This window comes from Arvicanthis niloticus, chromosome 2 (assembly GCF_011762505.2).
Source record: "Arvicanthis niloticus isolate mArvNil1 chromosome 2, mArvNil1.pat.X, whole genome shotgun sequence".
In the NCBI taxonomy this organism is placed as follows: domain Eukaryota; kingdom Metazoa; phylum Chordata; class Mammalia; order Rodentia; family Muridae; genus Arvicanthis; species Arvicanthis niloticus.
The window spans coordinates 9113902-9138443 of record NC_047659.1 but is presented as its reverse complement, the minus strand read 5'-3'; the positions used below and the strand labels follow the sequence as shown (position 1 = coordinate 9138443).

General features: G+C 50.9%; 1 protein-coding gene across 1 annotated transcript; it reads right to left on the bottom strand.

Annotated features, from left to right (window-relative positions):
* Window positions 1-281: 281 nt before the first annotated feature.
* Window positions 282-24302, bottom strand: Aif1l (allograft inflammatory factor 1 like). Its single transcript, XM_034495914.3, has 6 exons — window positions 24143-24302; window positions 23937-23998; window positions 12842-12908; window positions 10071-10112; window positions 4635-4797; window positions 282-2922 (listed from the first exon to the last, which is right to left on the bottom strand). The coding sequence occupies exons 1-6, from the start codon at window positions 24171-24173 to the stop codon at window positions 2835-2837; spliced, it is 453 nt and encodes a 150-aa protein (XP_034351805.1). The 5' UTR covers window positions 24174-24302; the 3' UTR covers window positions 282-2834.
* Between the last annotated feature and the right edge of the window lie 240 nt (window positions 24303-24542).

The window sequence follows — 24542 nt, the reverse complement described above, 5'->3', positions numbered from 1 at the left end:
GAAATAGGATAATAAAAGTAGAGGGTCCTAACTTGGAGTTGGTGGGTCAACTCCAGAGGACACATTCTGTCAGGTGATATGCACATGTGTGCCCCAAGCCTCCATTCATTATAAAATAGTGATAAAAGTAGACTTGGATCTTGGGCTTAATCAGATGAACTCAACTGTCTGTCTGAGACATGGAAGACTCAGGACACACTCAATTTGTACCTGTTGTCAGCTAGTGCTTCTGAATTTACTGAGCCCAGAGGAGCTGTTCCCAAGAAACACAAAGACACTGATAAATTGCTCTAATTTATTCCAGTCTGCAGACCATATCCCACCCATACATACACATGCACACAATAATGGCATTCACCCAAATCTACCTGACAAACATCTTTTGAGTCACAGGGACAAAGCCATGCTTGACAGTCCCCACACTGCTGGTTACACCAGTTACATTTGGTCTTTTTCAGAAATAAGACAGATGATATCCCAAGAAAGCTAAGCCCTTAACTAGAGAGGTTACGAACCCTGGAACCACAGACACAACTTGAAATATATACTAACTCCTCCATTAAAGGGTTATTCTTAAGACTCTTCCCATGGGTTGATATACAGCCCACTGAAGAGGGTCTTCCAACTAGCGAGCCTCTTTCTGTACTTTGCAGAGGTCAGAGGCACATTCCTTTATGGAGGCAGTGTGTGATCTCATGAGTTGTGGACCCATTGAGCCTGGCTGATTTTGCCTTCCTCTGTCACAGAGAATAGGGACCCTATGCAGTTCAAGGTCCCAGTCCAGTCACAGAAGGAAGGCAGAAGGAATGGAGGCAGAGATGCTAATCTTAAAAGAAAAAAAAAAAAGTCAAAGGATGGGGTGAGGGTAGACAGGGTTTTATATTTATAGGGAGGAATGCTGGGGTTTAAACTTCAACTAGACTGTGCGCTTGAAGCAGCTTCTAGGGCTGAAAATCAGCCAGTCATAGCTAAACAATCTCTCTCCTGAACTGAACTGGTTGAGACCAGAGGATGAACTGGAGCTAGCCATTCCATGCCCTGCTTGCTTCACTTTCTTGAGCTGCTGTGGGAACAGCACCCTGAGTACTGGACTGCGGAACACTGAGGAGCCAAAGAAAACCACACTAGCTCAACGCTTCCCTGTCTTTTTCCACTTAGGATTTTACAGGGGCTTTTCTAACACTTGCCAAGTCATGAGCCCAGTTGGAATTCCTGGGACTACAGGGTACTCACTTGCCCTTCCCCCCACTTCCTGACATCACACTGTCATTGGCTGCGTGTGACTCCCCAGTAGACATAAATTTCATGTGTCAGTCCATTCCACTGCTAGGTTCTGGACTTGTAACATAGCGCAGGTGCTTGATAAACATGTTTGATGAGTGACTGTGTCTTGTCCTGGGTGCCACGAGTAAACAGTTCCAGAACACAGGTAGGGGCAAGGGTGAGGTTCCCCACTCGGTAAGATGGGTCACGTTTGATACTTTGCTGCATGAATTCTTGGAAATGGTCTCTGAGGACCAGTCAAGAAGCTATAAGGAAGACAATCTGCAAAGGTAGGCTTGGCCCTTACTCAAATCTCACTGCCAGCTTGGAGGCCCTCAGGAGGGTGAGTCCCGACCCAAGGTGTTCAGTGGAGATCACACATTCCTCAAGTATCAGGCTGGGAGAGCCTGCTCCCTACCTACCCTCCCCTTTGAGCAATGCAGCCAAGAGCAGGGCTCCAGTCCACACTCTCTGATAGCCCCCGCTGACCTTCAGCAAGGCACTTAACCCCTGGAGGCCGGCAGTGAAATGGGAGGACTGGCCCAGTTAAAATCTGCCATGTGACTTCCGTCTAATCCACAAGCTCTAGGTCTTGAGGGACTTGAAAAGGGAGCTAGGGGCTGGACACAGCACACATGGAGACAACGCAGGAGGACTTAAAGCTTGTAATCCGTACTCAATAAATAACTGCTGGGAAAGTGAAGGGAGAAGCCAGTGGGGAGAGACGGCAAACAGCTGGATTGGGGGCACTGTGCAATCAAACAGCTGGATTGGGGGCACTGTGCAATCAGAGAGCCCGTTTCTCTGTTTGAGGGTCAACACTTGTCTCCTCTTCTACCCTAGCGCCCTCAGCATCCTCCCTGAAAGTAGGCCTTCCCCACACCACTGTCTTCACCTCTGCCTCCCTCGAGTGCCCTAGCAAGGGACAGTGCAGTTCCACAGTTCCTCTGAGCTGTTTGTCATGGTGTGGTTCCTTCTGGTTCCTCTGAAGGACCCCAATGGTTGGTTGTTCTTTCCTCCCCACCTTGTGTCATGTCGGTGAGAATGGACAAGGGCAAGAACCAAGGGGAATCACTTGTGTCTCTAGGCACTGAGTGGTCATTGCTAGAAGATCCGGCAGCACAGGAAGCATGTCCCTAGGATACTAGGGAGCCCTGGAGCTCTGTGCCTGCTCTGGATCTTCTGAGAGTTGGAGAAGGGGAGGGGCCCACCAGGGCCAAACCTGCATCCTGAATTTAGTTTAGAAATCTTTAAAGATGAACGGACGGACAGGGCCCTCTTCAAACACGGGAAGGAGGTTTGCAGCTTCCCTGCCCTCTCCAGTTTTTGGTTTGATGTCAGTCCTTTTGTATAGAGAGGGCAGGGCAGCAGGGAGCTGAAGGGCCTGAGGCGCAGGATTCCCAGCTTCATTAAGTCAGGTAACATGTGCCCACATAAAGAAATGAAAAAGATAAAGAAAACGAGTCCTCTGGGACAGAACGCATGAGACATATCACAATAAGTCGAGATGGCAGAGAGCAGAAGGGAGAGGCAGGGGCAGGGATGGCAGCCCTGAAGGTCCAGGTGGGTCCTCAAGGCAGGCTGGCAATGTCTCTCTCTGGAGGTGGGCCAGCTGGCTTTGGGCTGCTCTCATTGGCTTTTCCTTCAAACATCATGACCCTGGTTTGGAGATGAAGGAAAGAAAACAAAAGGATTAAGACTCTTCCCCTGTATGAAAGCTCCCCAGTCTTCCCTCTGCAGGACCCTCAACAGAGTTCCCCGGGGCTGGCTGTGTGGAAGGGGCAGCTTGGTGATCCCACTGCAGAAAAGGAAAAACCAGGCACAAAATAGCAGTGGGACGCCCCAAGCCCAACCGCTCAGCCAGTCCGAGGTGGAGAAGGGACAACCCTCTAAGCCTATGGCTTCCAGGCCATATGCCTTCCTTATCCAAGCTGTCTGGAGGTGGGTGGGCTGGGCCAGAGCTCTACCCCAGAATACCATCAGATCTTTTAAACAGTCCCCATTGGCCAATCATGATGGCACATGCCTTTAATCCCAGCACTTGGGAAGCAGAGGCAGATAGATCTCTGTGAGTTCCAGGCCAGCCTGGTCTACATAGAGAGTACCAAGCCAAACAAGACCACACACATAGCAAAGAGAACCTATTTCAAAAATAATCTCAAAAAGAGAAAGAAAGGAAGAAACAAAGACCCTATGTCCAAAACAAACCAAAGCTCTTCTCCACTGTGCTACAAGTCCAGTCCCATCTGGAGAGAAGACAATGTAGTCTCAAAAATGTAGCCTTTCTGGGAGACTGCCTGCATCTTAGTGCTGGCCTACTACTCCCAGGACGACTCAATCAATCTATGCACATTTATCCACAAATGGGCATACTACAAGCTCTGGCCACATTGAAACATGGGCTCAGGAGCCAGTCCCTCGGCCTTCTTGGGCCTCGATGAACACCGTGAATGAGCGTGTACATGTGTGGAAGCCGGAAACAATGACAGGAACATTTCTCAGGTGCTGATTTTCTTTGAGACACAGTCTTTTGGTAGTCTGGAATGTGTCAAATAGGCTCTCTGGCCAAAGTTCAAGGACAAGATAATTTGCTCATTAGGGTCCTTAAAGAACAAGGGTCAGGGTCAGGATTTAAACTAGAGCTGACTTTCAGGAAGGGAGGTGGTGACAGCCGTCTGAGATGGGTCTCATAAAGTCCAGGCTGGCCTTAAACTTGCTACGTAGCTGAAGATAAACCTGAAAGGCCTTTCCTTCCTACATCTACTGCCTTAGTACTAAATATATAGATGATCTTATCATGCCCCGCTAAAGCTGGTTATAGACTGTCCGATCACAATAACCAAAGGGAGTAGAAATATCCTTTGCAAAGGAGGAAACTGAGGCTCAGAACATGTTGACAATAGGGATAAGGGTGTATCAAAATAGCTAGAGCATTTTCCTACCATGTATGAGGCCCTGGCTTTGATTCCAAGGAAGGAAGGAAGTGACCATGTCGGGTGTGGTATTGCATGCCTATAATCTCAGCAATTGGCAGGTTGAAGCAGGAGGTTTGCCATGACTTTTAAGGCAAGCCTGGGCTACATAGTAACAGGCCAACCCGGGTTACCTGGGAGTACACAGTTAAGACTCTGAAGACCTTGTCTCAAAAAACTTTTAAAAAAAAATGACAGATTTGGTACTGCTGTCACTTTGGTCAGACTGGTGAAGCCCCCATCTCGGGGATGCCATGCATATTCCAATGCAAGCTTCTCTCCTAAGGAGAACAGGCTCAGAAAACTCAGGCAGCACAATGAACTATCCACCCACTGAGCCCCGCTTCTCCCCACAGGATGGCCTTGCCCTCGAGACCCATGAGGTGAGGAGGAACTCACAGCTTAAGGACCGCCGACCGTTTGCCCAGCATCATATTCACAAAGTCTCGGTAGGAGATGGTGTCGCTGACACCGCCTGTCACCTCTGAGATCATCTTCTTCATCTCCAGGTGGGTCTTAGGGACCCCCAGCTTCTCCATCATCCTCTTTAAAGACATCAGATCTGCCAGGAGGAAAAGCAGATCTGTTGAGTGGAGACAGGACCCTGAGGCCCTGGAGGCAGCCAGGGATGCCCACTCTGCACACGTAAGGATGTAATTTGAATGTAAGGATGTAATTTCAGGTCTCAGCTTGAACTTAAAATGAAAAGATCCTTAAGTTTACACTCAAACATTAGCTGCCCCCGAGACACAGCCCGGGAGAAGCACATTCCAAAGACTCAAACAAACATTCCAGGAAGATCCAAGACAGGAGTTTATTAAAGAGATGACACCCTAAATACAATAAACCTGGGTAAACAGAAGCCACTTAAGCTGACCCTCTTTGTTGTAAAAGATAAGGTGCAATTTTGAGTTACTTAGAAACCGGGCCTGGAAACGGTTGTTTAAAATCCTTTATGGTTACTGTCTTAAAAAAATAATTAGCTGTCCTTGTGAACTCTGTAAAAATGGTATATAAGCTGCCCTTAACTTTAGTTCAGGGTTCCTTTTGTCTGCATACAGGGGAACCCCAGTATACTGGTTGTTATCTTATCATCAATAAACCTCATATTATCGAAGTGAATCCCATCGGTGAGTGTTTCTGGGGGAGTGCGTTCCCTGGTTTTAGATCTTTAGGTCCAACACACACAGTTCTCAGTGATTGCCTCTCCCTGCAGGCTGCAGCAATGATTCCAGGGGAGACAGGGATAAGCCCTCCTTGCTTTACTCAGAGGCAGAAAAGGCCAGCAGGTGGGGATCTGGGCTAAAGTCAGATGGGCTGGAATCAAGCTTTGCTCTTCCTGACGGTGTGTGTGTGTATGTGTGTGTATATGTGTGTGTCCATCCTGGGAGGACTGCTTCAGCTCTCTGGGATGACAGGTAGTACATGTCTACAATCCCAGCAGTTCAAAGGCTGGGGCAGAAGGATCACTGCACGTATTAGGCCAACCTGGGCTACATAATGAGGAAGGCCTAAGGAGACAGTTCAGTCAATAAGGGGCTTAATGTGCAAGCATGAGCTCAACGCCCCAGAACCTGAGTAAATATTCAGACATACTGGCTCAAGCCTGCAATCATGGGGTTGGGGAAACTGGCGAGAGGATCCTGCCCAGCCAAATCAGTAAGCAAAACACTAAAGGGGAGAGCGACTGAAAAGAGGCTAATGCTGACCTCTAACCTCTACACACAGTCATGCACAGGCTCACACGTACATGCGGACCTGCACCCCAGCCCCACACAATCAGTTTGAAGGAAAAAGAGAAAAGAAGAAATGTTTGGTTATTAGGCTTGTGCAGACCTGATGAGACGCTATCCCAGCAGGTGTTCTGGGTTAGCCAAGGTGCGGGAGAGTTAGCCTGACCCCAGGCATTAAAAGTCAAACTTTCTCTGGCACACCACAGTGGAAACCATTGCCACCTGCCACTTACACTCAGCTGTTCTAAGACTCTCTCCCTTGGGGAGAAGGGACAGGGAGCCAAAATTACCCCTCAGAGCAGGAAACACAACAAAAGAACGAAATAGAAGAAAAACAAGGGAGGCACCAACAGAAGTCACTCCACCCCGGAGCCTGGCCCTGACCTCAGGGCTCCTACAACCATCTGAGGCTATTTCCTGGGGATTGTTCACAGTGAACAATGGATCGGCAAAGGAGGGTGGGAAGGGGCAAATCCTCGGATTGTGAGCAGGCTTCAGGTGGACAGCACTTGTACAAGACCGGAAGCTGCTAGGCTGTCCAGGCTTCTCTGCGGCAAAGCTCACAAGGCCACTGCCCACCAAATTTCCAACTGGCAAGACCTCCTGGAGGACACTCGAAGGAGCTTCTGAGACCCCTGACCCACTGTACCTCTCTCATTGGTGAGGGCACCAGATCCATCTAGAGAGATGTGGCCGTGAGCTGATGAGTAACAGTTAAAATAGAAAATAGTATGCTGGCAAGATGGTTCAACAAGATGGGGAAAGGTGTCTGCGGCCCCTGGAGCCCACGTGGTGTAGGAGGGGCCAATTCCCTCAGGTTGTCCTCTGATGTCAAATACATGCCTAGTGTAAACAAATAAATAATAAATGCAATCTAATTTTTTTTGAGACAGGGTTTCTCCGTGTAGCTCTAGTTGTCCATCAGCCTTGGCCAGAAACAAAACAAAAATAAACACACACATACCCACACACTGAAGATATAGCTCAGTTGGTAGGTTTGCCTAGCATGCACGCAGTCCTGGGTTCCATCCCCTGCCCTGTATAAAATTAGCCTGGTAGTGCATGTCTATAATCCCCAAACTTGGGAGACAGGAGGATAAGACATTCACAGTCATCCTCAGCTACATACTGAGTTACAGGCCAGCCTAGGCTAGCATGAGACCTGTCTCAAAACAAAAAACACAAAATCATCTAAAGTCTAAACTTCTGAATGGTAGTAGCTCTCCAGGTGTTACCGAGTTCATTTGAGTCCATTCGTACAATGGAATACCCTGGGTAGGGGTGGGGTAACAGAGACCCTGTTCAGAAGCAAAGGCTGGGCCTGAGCCCATACCTTAACATCAATAGCCCACCAAATCATTTCACTTCTGAGTCCTCTTGGTTTTCCATCCACAAACTGAAGGTGTCTGAGCAGCCTGGACCATGGCCCAGTCCTGTTGGTCAAGAGCATCCTACCTGACTGTGAGTGCCCTGGCCTCTTGTGCCTTTGTCACCCTAGCACCTTGATGGCAGGAAGCAGTGGGTTCTGCTGGAGGTGAGAGGCAGTCAGTATCTACATTCCTTGTCACTACAGAACAAGGGACAACAATGAGTACAAAACAGACCCAGGGAGAATGAACCAGCAGCACCTTGGTCCAGGAGTCAAGCAGCCCCTGCAGGCCTGGTTGGAAGGGAGCTCTGGGCTCTTCGGTGGGAGGCTGGGGAGTCCAGCAGGGTGGCACACGAGTATCCCAGGCAGTAGAGCTGGGCCAATAGGTGGAAGGACCTAGAGTGGGCTTGGCTTTCGGCAGGACAGAAAGATAAAGGATAAAGGGGTGCAGGGAGGGAGAGGAGCCCCTTGGCTCTTAAGTCTCTTACTGGCAAAGAGTCAAGAATCTTAACCCAACTGTCAAAAGAAAAAATGCTGAGAAGACTGCCTGCAGAGACAGTACTCCCATCCTGACAAGAGATTCCCGACAAGAGCCTCAGAACAGCTGGCCAGCTGTGCCCACAGCCAGCTTGTGTGTGACCCTTGAAGTTAACCTTACCAGCACACCCTGTTGTCTGTTCTGAGAAAAGACTCCCAGACAAGATCACGAGCCCTGTTTCCAGTCAGAACATGTCTCGACCTCCTAGTGACCTGTGTATGGCAAGAATTCCGCTGACCTTTGTGACCTACAGTGTTATCTTTTTAGTCCGTGAAGTCTGCAGAGTACCCTCATAAAACCCTGTAAAATCTCACTTACGGAAAGACAAATTCTTCAGATAAGAAGTATGCAAAAACATTTTTACTTAATCTTTTAAATGTGGGCATTGATTAAGCCACCAACATCATATAGATAGCAATTATTAAGCTATTCAAACCCAGCCTTCTCTTGGTAGTTTTGTTTTGTATGAGTCTCTCTCTCTTTCTTGAGAAAACTACATTTCTTTCATTGCCATCCTTTTTCCTTACTGTTTTTTATTGTAATTTTTAAGATTATGTGTATATGTGTCTGTGCACATGAGTGCAGTGCCCATAAAGGCCGTCAGATGGTGCCAGATCCCCAGAAGCTGGAGTTATTGTTATTTGTATGCCACCTGATGCTGGTGTTGGGAACCAAAATCAGGTCTTCTGCAAGAATCGTACACACACTTCTTTTTGGTTTTTCAAGATAGGGTTTCTCTGGGTTTCTCTGTATAGCCCTGGCTGTCCTGGAACTCACTCTGTAGACCAGGCTAGCCTCGAACTCAGAAATCCGCCTACCTCTGCCTCCCAAGAGCTGGGATTAAAGGCGTGCGCCACTACCACTGGGCTCCATACACACTTTTAACTACTGAGTCATCTCTCCAGCCCTTCCATTTCCATCCTTCCTTCTGGTTTTTCTTTTCTTTTCCTTCTTTCTTTCTTCCTTCCTTTCTTTCTTTCTTTAAAAAAGATTTTATTTATTTTATGTATGTGAGCACACTCACATACACACCAGAAGAGGGCACCAGATCCCATTACAGATGGTTGTGAGCCACCATGTGGTTGCGGGGAATTGAACTCAGGACCTTTGGGAGAGCAGTCAGTGCTCTTAACCACTGAGCCATCTCTCCAGCCTTTCTTTGGGTTTTTCAAGACAGGGTTTCTCTGTGTATCCCTTGCTGTTTTGGAATTCACTGTGTAGACCAGGCTGGTCTCGAACTCAAGAGATTTGTTTACCTCTGCCTCCCAAGTGCACTTAAGACACACACTACCACCACCCAGCTAAAAAAAATTGTTTAAAGATTTATTTATTTTTATGTGTATGAGGGTTTTTTATGTGCGATGTGTGTGTAGTGCCCTCAGAGTCCAGAAGAGAGCAAGAGATCCTTTGAAACGAGTCAGTCGGGTTGTGAACCTGTGTATGGGTCTGCCAGAACAGCAAGTCCCTTTGATCACTAAGCCACCCCTCCAGCCCCCCTTTTTTATTTTTTAATAAAATGAATTTGAAGTATATTAAAAGGTTTTAACATGGATTCAAGCATGGATATTAAGAGAAGGGGTGATGTCGGAAGACACATCTACAGGCAGGCGGATCTCCGTGAACTGTAGGCCAGACACAACTACATAGCAAAACCTTGCCTCAAAATCCAAAAAAAAGAAAAGGAAAAGAGGAAAGGGGGAGGGAGAAAAGGAAAGGGGAGAGAGGGAGGAAGGAAGAAAGGAAGGGGGCCATGACATGACACCTCAGTAGGTGAAGGTGTCTACCACCAAGACTGGCAACCTGCTTGATCCCCAAACCCCAGATTCTACATGGTAGAAGTGAACAGATTCTGTACATTGTCCTAACACACACCACACACAGAGACAGACACACATGCACACACACTACATACAAATATGTCAATAAATGGTAACAACTCATTCTGAAGTTGTCTTTTGCTGTGTGAATCAAGATCCCAGTCCCCCCTCAGTGGAAGTCTCTCCCCAGAGTCTCCTGCTGATAGTGTCAATCAGCTTGGCCACCAGGCCCATCAGGGCAGCATCCCTGGGTCCTGGGTGTTCTTCAGCTTCACCCAGAGCCCCTCCCCAGAGCAGCAGGGTTCTTTGGATCTCTGTCCTCCCCACCCCACCCCCCACCCCCGCATTCCCCTTCTCTGCCACCAAGGCCTCACTCACCAATCTCGCCTTCATTGTTCAGGTCAAACTCCATGTATTTTTCTGGAAATCACAAGCACAAACTGTCATTAACTTAGAAGTCACAGCTCTCCCTGCAGAGCTCAGTGACTCTCTGAAGAGAGCTGACTGAACCCTTAGGGAGCCCTTGACACCCTCCCCAGCCCAGGAGTTCTGTCAGCTTAGCTGTTATCTCTGGAAGAGCCAAAAAAACCTTCTCCTGATACAAGGTAGGCAAGAATTAGCCATGAGGAGACGCAGAGCACGTGATATACTGTCCTGACAGTCACAGTTAAATATGCTAGTTCCTTTGCAGTTAAATATGCTAGTTACTCCCAGCCTGGTTCTTCCTTCTCTATAAGGGCACCCCCCCCCACACACACACTAATATAGGGTATGTATGTTCCAAAGACCAGATGCCATAATATTGCTGTATCATGGTATTGACACTAGCCTCCCTTGTGGGATTTTCTAGAGGATCATGGGAGAAATACCCTGAAATGGAGATCTGATCTACTATGATTTGGATCACCTCCCCCCGTGAATATTCATAAAAACTTCTTTCCAGTCTAACAAAGCAAAAGCTCACTCTGATCTCTCTTTGGAATGTTTGCTTTTCTTAGCCTTGTTAAAACACCTTCTGCTTAAACCGTCTACAGCCCTTGACTGAATTATTTGTATGTGCGTGTGCATGTGCGTGTGCACATGTGTTTGCATGTGTATGATTCATGTGTCTAGGCATGCATGTGTGTGGAGGCCACTTTGTGACGTCAGTCCTCTCCCCTCCACCTTTTCGTGGGTGTGGGGATCGAACTCAGGTTGCTGGGGTCCTATGGCCAGTGCTTTTATCTGTTGAGCCATCTTGCTGTTACCAGATTGAATTCTTTCAGAAAGAATCAGTCTCTACGATATTCCTGGCAAGGGTCAGAGGGAGAGAGGGGAAAGAACAGGAGAATTGCCATCACTCGGAGAGAGAGATTTAAGAGCTCCTGGAAAGAGAGCATCCAGCAATGTAGGTGGAAAGGGAATGCGGCCCTGTGGGAGGGGCTGCCCAGAAGGTAACAGGGCAACAAAGATAAAACATGGATTTAGAAGGTGTTAAGCCAGGAATACTGGAAGGGGTGTGTGCTAGCCTCGGGGAGGTTTAGAAGTGTCCAGCCATTGAGCTAGTCAAGGCATATCAAAATTAGCTGGCATGTGTATCTTTCATTTGTGAATCCAAAGAGCTCTTGGGCAGGTGCAGTGTGCCAAAGCAGTTTAACTAATAATTCACCGCTACAGGCACCCTGTTCCTCTCCATCCTACCTGGCTGGTCTCTCAGCCTGGAGTGTCCTCCCAGCTGTGCTCAGGCAGTCCCAAGGACTTCACCTTCCACCAAGCACCTGCACCCTGCTGACTCTGGCTTCTCCTTGCTCTGTGCTTATCCCTGCCCCTGTCCAGGCATGCACACACACTCTCCTCAGGTCTTGCCCTGTGTGGCTTCCTAGGCCTGCACTGGGCCTGGTGCCCAGCAAACAGCCATCCATCTAGAGAGCAGAGGAATGAAAGGCTTGAGGATCTTTGGTCTCTCCTTTTCCAACAAAACTATGTTTCACTAGGACTACAAGCTAAATAAACCTGACCTTACCTCCCAATGAAGATGTGACTTCAGACCCCCAAGACTGGTTTTGCTTCCCCCGAGACCCCCATGAGGAGTGGGCCCTGTGTATCCTTTGCATATGTCTCCTGCAGGTTTGCCCTGCTCCCCACTCCATGGACTTAGGCTGAGATCTGGGACTCTCAAATCTCAACTCTGCCTCAAGTGGGCTATGTGACCCCTCTGCCAATAATCCTGCCTTCCCAAACCTGAGTTTGTTGGTCTTTAAATGAGCGATCTCATCATCTGCCTCCTAAGGTTGGGGAATGGGGTGGCTCAGCAGAGCATGCCAGCTATTGCTGAACAGGGCTTTACATGGGCTGACACGCAGCACCTGCTGGCCATTGTTATTATGACTGTCATCTAAGTCCTGGCCTAGGCAATCATGCTGTGAACCAGCTGAGGCAGGCAAGGCACACTGATAGGTCCTTGGCCTTGTAATGGGAAGGATGCCAGCACAGCAAACACTTGGGAGAAGCATGGGACCTCTTAGATATCCTCTGGAAAGTCCAGGGTCCCCATCCCCCAAGTGCATCCCAGAGACAGGAAAGGTGGGTCTGCCCATTCCTTGTATGCCCAGGCTCCTCTCCTTTCGAGCCACTGGCAGAGGACCAAGCACCAGGGCCCCAAACAGAGGAACCTTTATACTGCCCTTTCCCTGCGCAGGCTCCTGGGCCCTGTTTTCTTTTCATCCCGTGCTGTTGGGATTCAATGGGCAGAAACTCTGCCCCCCTGCCCCACTGTAGCGACACAAATGTCTATTCTCTGCAGGGGCTCCTGAGAGGCTCAACCAGGGAGGGGGAGATGCAGGGACTGCTCACAAAGGGCAGATTGTGTGCTGGGGCCCTGGGAGTGCACAGGGCCTGGATGGGGAGAATGGGAGCCAACCTGAGCCACACTGTGCAGCCATGGGACAAAGGGGCAGGGCCAGAGCAAGCCGGCAGCAGATCCACAGGGACACAGGAAGGGGAAAGGGCCTGCTCCTGACTCTTTGGGGGGACCTCTGTCTCAAAGCCCAATGGGAAGTGGAACATTCTGATTGAATCAGAGCTGCAGCCCAATCCTGTGGGGCCATGTGCCATGGGCTGAGGGAGCAGCCAGCTCTCTGGGGGCTGTTGGGCTGGCTGCCCTGGCTCACCTTTGAAGGCTGCAAGCTTTTCCGGCAAGTTCTCTTCATCACTGTACTTCTGGTCACAGAGGAACTCCTACAGAGGTGAGACCACAGTACTGAGACAGGGTTAAGGCAAAGATCACCTAGAAGCAACCCCAGGCAGGGTTCATGCCAGCTTCCTGTTGACCCTTCAGGCAGATTCACAGCCAGCCTGATGGTAGGTGTTCTCTGCAGCCTGGGGGCAGGGCTTACCAGAAGATCTAATTCAGGAACTGAACACCTTCAGGAACAAGCCCTATGCTGTCCCCTGACGCGGAGCTCCCGGGATGTGGGAAGTGGTGAGCCCCAGAGACAGCTACCCAGGTTGCCATTCACTTCTAAGGTATGTGTCCTCTGCAAATGACCTCTCTGTGTTCGGCGGACCATTACCTTCCCCACCCAGTGAGCATCAAGGCTGAGCTACTCAGTAAGTCTGCAGGGATAACATGGGAGCCAGGACTGGTTTCTGCGACATCACCTCTGCTCTGACCAAAGAATGACTGAATGAACTGGCCGTCTTCAGCCTCCACCCTCTCCTGTCAGATGAGGTTTAATCCCTAGTGCACTTTCCTTCAAAGCCACAGAAGACATTTGAGTGCTTCCAGAACCAGACTGGTACTGTGGGCAGCTACCAGAAGGATCCAAATAACAGCAGCTGGGTCTCAGGCACACTGGCTCTCTTTTCGGATCTCCCAGCAGCCTTAGGAGGTAGCCGCCATTGCTGTGCCTGCTTCATGCCGAGGCAACTGATGCTCATACTGTAAGAAACCCTGCTGAGCGCCACCACACTTAAGCCACCTTACATCATCACAGCCCTGAGAGATGCAGAGTGTGGGAGCTCTTCACTCCCGGTCTCTCCTCTTTAAAAGCTATTCCCACACTTGCAAGGCTGAGGCAGGAGGATGGCAAGTTCAAGGCCAACTTGGGCTACACATCAAGAGTCTGACTCAGAATAAAAACAAGAGGCCGAAGAGATGGTCCAGCAGTTAACAGTACTGGCTGCCCTTGCAGAGATCCAGACTCAATTCCCCCACGTCCACAAGGCAGCTCATGGCCATCTGTAACTCCAGTTCCAGTCAGTCGATGCCCTCTTCTGCATCAGTGGGCACTGCATGCCCGCGGTGCACAAGACACGCGTGGGCAAAGACTCATACACATAAAATAAAAATAAATCTTAAAAAAAATAACAAAAGTATGCTATCTAAGTGCTTGCACCTGACAGGGCAGTAACAAGATGCCTTAGTATACGGTGCTCCATTTGTAGTGATCTCAGTATCTGGACACAGCGGGAAAATGTGGAGTCTGCTAAGCACTGTTTTCCGTGGGCCACACTTAGTTTTTCCCATGGTGCCCGTGACACCACACCAACATCTGTCTCCTCATCCATTCACTCACTGGGCATTTCCTTGGGGACCACAGCCTGGATGCACACTGTGCTGCACTTAGGTGGCAGGGAGCCGTGAAATGGGGTGGATAAAGTTCCGATCCTAAGACCACAGAGTCCACACGATTAAGGGGACTGGAGAGATGGCGCAATCAGTAAAGTGCTTGCCACACAAGCATGAGGAATGGAGTTCGATCCCCAGTACCAAGTCCAAAGCCAGACAGGACAGCACGCGTTTATAATTCCCAGCACTCCTGAGGTAGTGGTAGAAGGATCTCTGGGGCTTGCTGCCCAGCCAGCTTAGCTGAATTGCTGAGCCCCACTGAGGAACGACTCCAGAGCGAGGTTGACCTCTGGCCTCTACACACCTGTGCACACATGCACACACATACCTAATCACACAGAGATAAACATGTGCCAATCAATCTGCATCTAAGTTCCTGGCATCATTTCCCACTAAACGGCACCAGCCTGTACCCACACACACCTGGAGAGGTCTCTTCACCTCCCGGTGTTGTGAACCCAATAGACAGAGACGGCAACTACCTAAGTGACCTCCATCTGACCCTTCTGCAGCTCCAATTCCACCTACATGTGGCTCCTCTCCTCCCTGGGTTCAGAAGGGGTCATCTGGCTAAGTATCCACTGAGGCCAGCTTTGTGTTATCTTATTAAACCACCCCAGCCACTCATGTTCTGATTTTACAGGTTGGAACTCAACCAGAGGGTCACGGAAGGTGACTAGTCCATGCAGCGCTGGGAAAAAGCAGGGAAGATTTGTAATTTATTCTAGGCCCAGCCCCAGGATCCAGCCGGCTCCCCCAGCTTCAAGCTAGCTGGAGCTGGATGCTTTTCCCTGAGAAGCCAGAGATGTCCCCCTCCTGCTGGCTCTGTGGAGAGTGGCCCTTCCTCTGGGCGCCCTCTTATAGACCTATGTCAAGCCCCTCCCCTTTTCATTATCACACCAAAAGTTGAGCAATTCATATTTGTTGGTTGGGGCAGTGAGGACAGGGGGTATTAAAAAGGGGAGGGACCCTAATTAGGTCTGCCAAGTTTCCCCTTTGCTAAGTAAAAACTTATAAAACAATGCCACAGACAGTTACCGTGAATACAGAAGTTAATAAGTTCTGAATTTTAACTTGTGTGTGTGTGTGTGCACGCGCGCCCCCACATGTATGCCTATCCAACTCACTGTTTGCATCACTGATGCCTGGAAGGCATTGCATGAAGGGGTGCACACAAAAGTATAAACAAGGGGCTGAGGAGACGCCTCCAAAAGTGCTTGCCACACAAGCTTGAGGGCCTGATCTCAATCCCCAGGTGTAGCAGCACACACATGTAATCTCAGAACTGGGGAGGTAGAGACAGGAGCATGCCTGGGGTTCACTGGCCAGCTACTCTGACCAAACTGATGAGCTCCAGGTGCAGTGAGAGGCATAAGGTGGAGGCCAGGCATACAGTGCATGCCTTTAATCCCAGCACTTAGGAGATAGGTGGTTAGCCTGGTCTACATAGAGATCCAGGCCAGCCAGAGCTACGCAGTGAGACCTGTCTCAAACAAACAAATAAGCAAGCAAACAAACAAGATAGAGAGAGGTTAAGGAAAACACTCAACAGTCCCTCTGGCCTCCATATGCGCGCGCGTGCGAACACACACACACACACACACACACACACACACACACACACACCAGGCAAAGGACCAGCATGTGGCACCCTAAGGGAGAGAAGCAAAGGGCCTACCAGGGAAATATGGTTCAAGGAAAGGACACAGTCCTTGTTCTTAGAGACAAATCACACACGACTGACTGGACAGTCCAGCAGGGCTGGGAACAAGGGCAAGGCACACACTGCAGAAGAGACTCCTGGTGACTCCCTCTCACTGGACTTCCTGATTGGGCTCTCAGAAGATGCAGCAGAGGTGTGTGTGGGTCAGAATAGGGGTGTGTGGGTGGGTGGGGGTAGGAGTAGAGGTGTGTGGGTGGGGGCGAGGTGTGTGTGGGTGACCTTGTTTACACGGAGGAAGCAATGTGTCCCCTCCCATCTCATTTCCTGCTCCTCCACCATCTTGGCCTGTTTTCCACACTACCTCCTGTTTGCTGAGCTCACTGCTATCCCAGGGCCTTTGCTCCAGCTCTGTTCCCCCCAGAGTGAACTTCTTCCACACATCTGCAAAATTCTGTCTTTCACTTCAAAACTTTGGTTACAAAGGCTTTCCCCAAGTCCCCTATTTTAAAACACTGCAGCCTGTCCATGAATCTGCCTCCACTTCCAGTTCCCCTGGCCTTGCTCTGATTCTTCCATCCCATGGAACAAAGGATCCCCGACACAGTTTCCCCTGACGTTATTTTCTTCAGACAGTGCCCATTGCCCAGCCGCCCCCGTGAGGACACGGGGTTAAGTGTTTGGGAAGGAGAGGATGACGGAGACTCAGAGTCTCCAGAGCCACATCACCTGCAAGTGGCTAAACCGGGAAAGAGTTCCAGTGCTGAGCAGCTGACCTTCCCCCGCCCTCGTCCACGGGTGAAGAACAGAAGCCATCTAAGGAAGCAGGTGTGCCGAGATGAGTCCCAGGGCATGCTTATCAGCCTGTGTGTGCCCTCTGATGCTGGCTGGTCAGCCTTCTGGACGGGAATCATGGTGGAAACAGACCTGAGAGACTGAAGGTGTTTCCTGAGAGGTATAACGTAGAGGCCTGCCCTAAATGCCAGCAGACCGTCCCAAGGGTACTTGGAGTCCTAGACTAAAGATAATGAGGGAGAAGAGGAAGCAAGCTGCGTACCGCACTCACCCGTTTCCCGGCTGCACACGCACTGTGACCAGCGCTTTACAGTCCCATGTATGCCTTCCCCACTAGGATGGACATCCCTTAAAACTGTGAGCCAAGGAAGGAGGGTTTACCCTTCCTCAAGTTTCTTTATCAGACATTTTGCCCCAGCCATGAGAAAAGTAACACAGAGATGCCCAGCGCCTACAGTGGCCGGCCTAGAGTAGGCACGCACTCCATCAACAAGTGTCCCGTGAATACAGAAGCCTGCCGTTTGTCTCCACCACTTCCTCCAGACTTCTCTTGGAAACAAGCAGCTTCCCAAAAGCTGTGACTGCGTGTGGCAGACACTGGAGTGGACTCCGGGAATGGGTTCACATCTTCCTTTGGAGCCAACAGTGACAAATGCTTGAGCCACCAGAGTGACCATGGTGGGGAAAGCAGCTGATCCATTCATGTGTGGGTAGGTAACCCTGGGCTGGGACAGCTGTGTCCTTGGCTGGGGGCAGAGGAGACAGGTGTCTAGGCAGGGAGGAAACTCAAAGGCTAAAAGGCCAGCTTCCTCCATAGCTCCAGGCTTCGGATTCTCGGTTCTTGCTCAAGCACAGGTTCCCTAAAGAACCTCCCCCACCCACATCCCTGCTCAGCCTCTGGGAGAAGCTTTGCTCAGAAGCGGTACCCTTGAGCTGGACCTTGAAGCCAGGCTGTGGGATGAGATAGCTGCCAGCCCAGATAGTGGAAAGAAGAGCAAAGTGACAAGTGTGCACTGGAGTCAGACCACCGGAGCTAACCTACTTAGTAGCTGTGTGAAAATTCCTGTCGTGTCTGTGCCTCAGGTTCCTCATCAGAACAGGACCCTAGCTATGTCCTAGGCTTGCCTTGAGAGTTAGTGTGAACTAGTGACTACCTGACACCAGTCAATACTAAGTGCATCCCAGCTTCTTCCTTGCTTCCAACAAGGTGGTGGTGGATGGGGGGCCACAAGTTTCAGGGAGAAGGAAGCCAAAGGGGTAGGGTCCACATTTCCTACCCAGGTTATTTAGGGGATCCTGTCCCAGGGGTTAAACCCCTATGTCCTTTTCCAATCCAACCCATTATCCCCCCAAGATAAGTTCTTCAGGAAACACGGGGTGGGGGGAAATATGAGGTGACAAACTCAAAGTGCTAAACTGGCTTGTAAGGCGCCAGGGGAGGCTTGGGGGAGGCAGAATTAAGGCATCCACTTAACCTCAGAACCCAGAGGGGGCTCAGCATCTGGATTGTGCTCCTTGGCCAATAGCTGGGGAAACTGAGGTCCCAAAGGGACCCAGCCCCCTAAATAATGGGTGGGTTCCAGGTATAGGGCAAAGGGCTAAGAAGAGGAAGGGGCAGGATGAGTCCAGCTGCCCGCTGCTCCCCCTAAGCCCTCCATCTCCAGCGCTCTGTGGCTCTGGAGGACTTATTTTCCTAAGCTGGGCCTCAGCTGCCTTCTTTATAAAATGGGGTCACAGTGATATAGACTCTTAATGGCTGAAGACGACAGATATAAAGCTGGCCTTCCTGTCCAGTGTCAGTCACCACCACCTAACCCCTCCCCCAGCCACACCCAGAATGCTGTACAGGAGAGGGCCCACCCACATCTCTCTGTGCCCTGACATGATGTCATGAGGACCCCCAGAAGAAGCTAGACCCTCTGGATACTGCTCCTCAAAAGCAAAGTATCCTCAAAGCTTCTCTTTGTCCTCAAACTTCCGGCTTACTTGACAAGAGACAACTGTCCACCTGTTACAGAGCTGTGCTCCCATCTCAGCCTCAGGGAACAATGCTGGTAGCCACCACCCTAGCTCCAGGCTGCCTTGGTCAACAACCTGAGACAAACAAACAAGAAAGTCCTTCTCCCTCCACCATTCCAAATGCTCAAAGACCGGAGGGGTTAGTTTCTTAAGGATTTACTTCTGCAGTCTTAGCACTGAAGAGGCAGAGATGGGAGGATCAAAAGTTCAGGTCTCTCCTCAGCTACAGGGTGAGTTTGAGGTTATCCTGGGTAACACAAGACCAGGCCTCTAAATTAAACTAAAACCAAACCAATAAAAAAGCACCAAAAGCAGGCAGGCCCATGCAGTGTCGGGCCCCTGGAGTCACTGGCCACAGGTCTGATTCAACCCTCTTCCTGAATAAGTACACTTGCTCCCGACCCTCCAGGCTTGTTTTTTCACATCAGTTACATCAGGGCTGAGGACACAGGTAGAATATTGCCTCAAATGCTTGAGGTTCTGGTTTGAGTCCCAGCACCACCATAAAAAGAAACGGCTGCAGCAGACTCTTTGACTGAGCAAATATCACGCCCTAGAAGCCAGCCAACAGTGGCTGATGCCCTGTGAATGCCGGGGACAGGCAGCAACATGCTGGGATCCTGTGGGCTCTGACACAGTCCACTGGCTCCCAAAGGGCCAGGGCCAGGCCACAAACGCCCAGCCCGGCACCTGGCAAGCAGCAGGAACCTGTAACATGTACCCACAGAGACAACAGGCTCACATTCCCTTCTGAGGCCTTATCCGGACACGGTGTCCTCGCCAGTAGATGAGGCAGCTAAAGAAAAACACCCAGTGACCACACGCATAAAGCAGACCTCACAGAAATTCCATCTCCAGCTGCCCGTGACATAGCCACAGCAAGGTCACACCTGGCCAGACCTGCAGGGGACACTGAGTCCCCAGAGGCCCACGTGACCCCCTTATCACCATCTCCTTTATAATATATTAAGGGGAAAGCAAGAGAGACGGGTGTCCTCAATGCCAACAGGCAAGGACAGAGCGGTACTGCCAGGGACACAGGAAAAGGCACACCTGCATAGTCTCCTGGGTCAAGTCTCAAAGGACCCACGTGGCTGGGTGAGAGTGCAGGAAACAGTCACTCTGGACAGAGATCTTCCCACACCCCAGCCTCCTTCCCAGGTAGCACAAGAGCACTGAGATAACCATTAGGCACCTAAATGGGACAGGGAATACGAGTGACCTTCATTTGACCCAAGAGGGCTAAGACATGGGGACAATAGCCAGAGATCCTTATCCTACATAAGCAAGGAAGGCCTGGGTCACTACAAAGCTGGAGTTGCCTGGTGGATTGTGGCCAGAGGAGGCCACGGGTGATGTCTGGAGTCAGACAGACCTCATCTGAATCCTGCCTTTGCCCTTTCCTTGGCCGAGTGCCCTGGGCAGGTGATTTCATTTCCTCTTCATTATGATGGGTATCATCATCCTTGCCCCTGAAGGACGGTCAGGGTTCTCTCTGAACGCCTTGTACACGCGTGATGGAGCGCTCCATTGGGCGAATCTGTGAGCTGATGCGTGGTGAGCACCAGGCATGGAGTATCACCATGCACACACCCTTGTGTGTGTTCAAAGATCTGGGCCAATCACAGACTCAAGCTGTAGCCCACTCCCCAGCTCCAGATCATCTCCAGGCCACAAGCACTCCAGCCCAGCTCCACACGCAGCTTCTCTAGGTTCCTATGGGAAGACAGAGGGAATTTCTCACATTGCCATATAAGGCTGGGCCTGGCTGGCCTGGGGTCACCTACCATGCCATCAGGGCGTGGGGAATGCCAGCTATGTGGAGGGAGTAGGAGGCTGTTGCCTGGTCCAGCTTGCTCCAGTGGTGCTGACACATACACACCACAGTGTGGGAGGGGGCTGGGTATCCACGAAAGGGGCCACCGAAGCACAGAGTTGAAGCAAATGTGTAAGCATATAAAATCTGAGTCCCACTGTGGCTGGTTCCTCATCTTGTTTGGTTTGATTCAAGGTCTCCTTCTGTAGCCCAGGCAGGCCTTGCGACTCAGAAGCCTCCTGCTTGAGCCTACTGAGCTGCTTTGATGACAAGCACACACCATCACCTCTGGCTAAATTGTGGCTGTCTAACATCAGGCATTTAACTCAACTTCTCTGAGCCGGCTAGTCTGTGAAATGGGTATAATAGTACCTATACCACCCAGTGTTAAAAGGGAGCATTCAACATGCCTGGTGTAGCACCAGCACCCCCAAGGGATCAAAAAACGATAATAGAAACCAAAACGGGGCTCTTAAGATGGCTTAACAGGAAAAGGGACCTGCGGCTAAGTCTGAGTTCAATCCCTGGGACCCACATGATAGAAGGAGGAAACCAGCTCCTGCAAACAGTCCTCTGACCTTCACACACAGCCTGTGTTGTGTGACACACACACACACACACACGTGCACACATGAATGCACGTGTGCACATACTAATGTATACATGAATACTGTAATGGGATTTTTAAAACAATTTCTAAAGGAGAAACTAAATTGAACCTCTAAAAAACTGTACTATGTACAGCTCTCCTGCCGCCTTTCCTCCTCAGGGTCCTCCCTCCCCACCAGAGTGCTCAACTTTGTCTCTCTTATGATAACAATTGCTAAGATTGAGCAACCTTGCTGCTCACAAACAGCCACCCAGAGGAGGGGGAAAGCCCCAAGGAGGACTGGAGTGTTGGTTTAGAAAGTCTTCCTAGAGCTGGGCCAGACAGCAGCGGGTGGTGTCCATGCTCACGGGCATAACAGGTGGTCGGTTACACAACCCCCTTGCAGTGAGTCACAAAGTCATGTCCTGTACGGTTTCCTGCTTCTTTGGGGCAGCAGACACTTCTCATCCCAGCCCAGCCCAGCACCCCAGAATTCACACAGCAGGTAGGGCAGAGAAGGTGTACTCTGAAGGACAGTCGGACCTGTCATTACAGCCATGGTCATGGGACCTTCAAGCAAAGCCACTCCAGGTCTATCCTTCTCCACTAACAGTTGTAGAGGTTCCTAAGGGGCGGGCCCAGCTGGCCTGTCCCTGGCGTACCTCCACACCTACTCCTTATACCTGAAGCCCTCACAAACAACTGATGATGCTCACAACCGCTGCCAACTCTGTGCGTTTCACACACACCATCTGGCTTTAAAAAAAAAAAATCACTACTATTATCTCTTGCTGGCAAAGGAGGCTCGGAGGGGTGAAGGAAGCAGGTTAATGAAACTCACAGAGCCAGTGCTTGGCAGCCTGCCTCCTGGCTCTAATTCTGGTGTAGTCACCGTGGCCTGTGGTGATTCGGGCAGCTGGATGGGCTAGCATAATCCTCTAGGGACCTACACTCTGGATTATACTCCAGCCCTATAGTGGCTCAAGCTCTTGTGAAAGATCTCTAAACAGCATCCCCCAGCAAAGAGACACTAGGTTGCAAGCTGTGGCAGTGGCTCCTGTGTGGCCTTGGCTCAGCTACTTGCCCTCTCTGGGTGTTTGAAGACCTGCAGTGGTTAGATCACAGTGGTTAGATATGTGCCCACTTTCCTCAGCATCAGTCCTGTCAATGGCCCTCATAGTCACAGCCTCTCCCCTTTTTGAGCCACTTGTCCCAACAGCCCTCATCCCAAGCCTTCACCTGCATGCATCCCCAAGGATGGGGTCAGCAGAAAACCCCAAATCTCAGCTCTTTTGACTCCTCTAACTAAGGTCACCTAATGCCCAAATCCAGCTGTCTCTGGTTTAGGGGCCTGTTGGCTGTGGGTGGAGTCAGCCAGCTCAGAACCTTCCTAACCAAGTGGCCTCGGGCGCTGTATGAGGACAGGGTCCCAGGTTTCTTGTCCAGAAAGCAAAAGCAGCCAAGGCTGGGGTAGTACTGAGGGGTCTTGGAGAAGTCCATCAGGCCTGGGCTCTAAGCCCAGTCATATGCACACACACACCCCACTCCGCACACACACCATGTTCTATGACAAGCGCCAAGGGAAAAGGGAAGGGTTGTCATGGAACTGGCAGATGGGAAGAGACACCTATCTAGGGCTAGGAAGTCCTTGGAAATAAAGGAATGGGGCCAAAACACTTCAACAGGATCACAGCCCTCCCATCGCCAAGGACCTCCAGTGACCTCCAGTGCTACCCCTACCAGCTCCTCTCCAGGGACCCTGAGCTTGTCACTCTGGGTGTCCAGGAACCATAGGGTCAAATAAGAGGAAATGCCTAGCGTTATATCAATTGGCATACCTCAGCCCCAGTTGTATTAATAACTCAAGGGTCTATCCCTTGCCTAGCATGGAGAAAATCTTGAGTTCAATCTCTACTATAGAGGAGAGAGAGGGGGAGGGGAGAAAGAGAGAGAGAAAAAGAGAGAGAGAGAGAACTCTAATACCATCATGGACTGTCTCCCTAGCGCTGGACCCCAGACCATGCAGGCTCCTTGCCTTCCTGAGCTCACAAAGTGACCATTCAGGAGATGAGAAGCCCTTACTGAGACAGCAGTCACAGTCTGAACACAGATCCTGGGAACCTTAAAGGCTGTGCTACCTCTGCGCTTTGCCAATCCAGGAGGCCCTGACACCGTTCCTTATCTCCTGGGATCTACACGCTCAGTAGCAAACGTACGGAGCTGCTATTGTGTGTACAGCAGCAGCGGAAGGATTTCTTTCTAGAACTTCCCCGGGACCAGCAAAAGAAAAAAGAAAAAACAGTCCCTCGGGCAACTTTTCTAAAAGCTGGTGGAAAGAGCTGAGTGTAACAGTTGGAGGTGGGAGGCGACAGGGAAATGCCAGCATTTGCCAGCAACTCGAGTGTTAAGTTCTGTGGTCTATGGAGACAGCACTGGCCCTGGGGTCCCTTCTGGCGCCAAACCCCTTAGGTGGTCCCCAGCGGGCTCTCGGGAAGCCCCTGCCCGCCAGTAGCGGGCTCCCTCATCCACCCCACCTCCCTGGTCAGAGAGTTATAACTTGCAACCGGAGACGCCAGGCAGAGAGCTAAGGGGTGGAATGGACTTACCTGGAGTTGGAGGCCACAAAGCAGAGGCCGGAGATGCAATTGGGGAAGGCCAGGGATAGGGGAGGAAGGGACTGATTTTGTCTGGGGAAAGGGGTGGCACAGTGCGGCGCAAGGAACCCGCACGCTGTCCCGCGCACTGACGCGGCTTACCCGATTGATCTCCTCGAGCCTCTTCTCCTGCCGGGCTTTGAGCAAACCGAACGCCTTCCCTCCTGCGGGAGACAAAGAGTCGGCGGGGAAGCAAGGGTACCTCCCGGACCACGCGCCCCCCTCCGAGTTCCCGCGCCTGCTGCGGCGCACAGGTGGCGACCCAGGGACGTCCGGCGCGGGACATCGCAGGGACATCTGGCGCTTACCTTGGAACCTGTTGCTGAGTGCGACCGACATGGTATGCGCTCGACTCCAGACAAGGCGAGGGACAACAGGGAGGAAAAGGCGTCTGGTCCAGACCTTCGGCGGAGTGTGGCGACGGGACCCAGGGGCGGAGGGACCTTGCGGCCGGACACACCCCGCCCCGCCGGCGGCCCGCCTCCTGCCCCCCTCCCCGCGGCAGCGCGCACCCGGGGCATCAAAGCTGCTGTTTAGCTGGACGCCTAGCCCGCCGCCGCCCCTCTGCTGGAGGACCGGGAAAATGCAAGATGGGAACGCCCTCTTTCCCTGTCACCAGGAGAGACAATATCGCGTCTCACTAAGAACTTCGCAGAGCTGGTTGTGAAGATCAAGTACCAATAGAGGCTGTCACCTTACTGTCACCTT

What these genes read in the sequence shown, in the direction of transcription:
- Aif1l (XM_034495914.3), bottom strand. Translation starts at nt 24,173, where the DNA reads ATGTCGGTCGCACTCAGCAACAGGTTCCAAG. An exon ending in GGCTCGAGGAGATCAATCGG is followed by an intron (nt 12,909 to 23,936) that starts GTAAGCCGCGTC and finishes TCACCTCTGTAG; the next exon opens with GAGTTCCTCTGTGACCAGAA. An exon ending in CGGTCGGCGGTCCTTAAGCT is followed by an intron (nt 2,923 to 4,634) that starts GTGAGTTCCTCC and finishes TCTCCAAACCAG; the next exon opens with GGTCATGATGTTTGAAGGAA.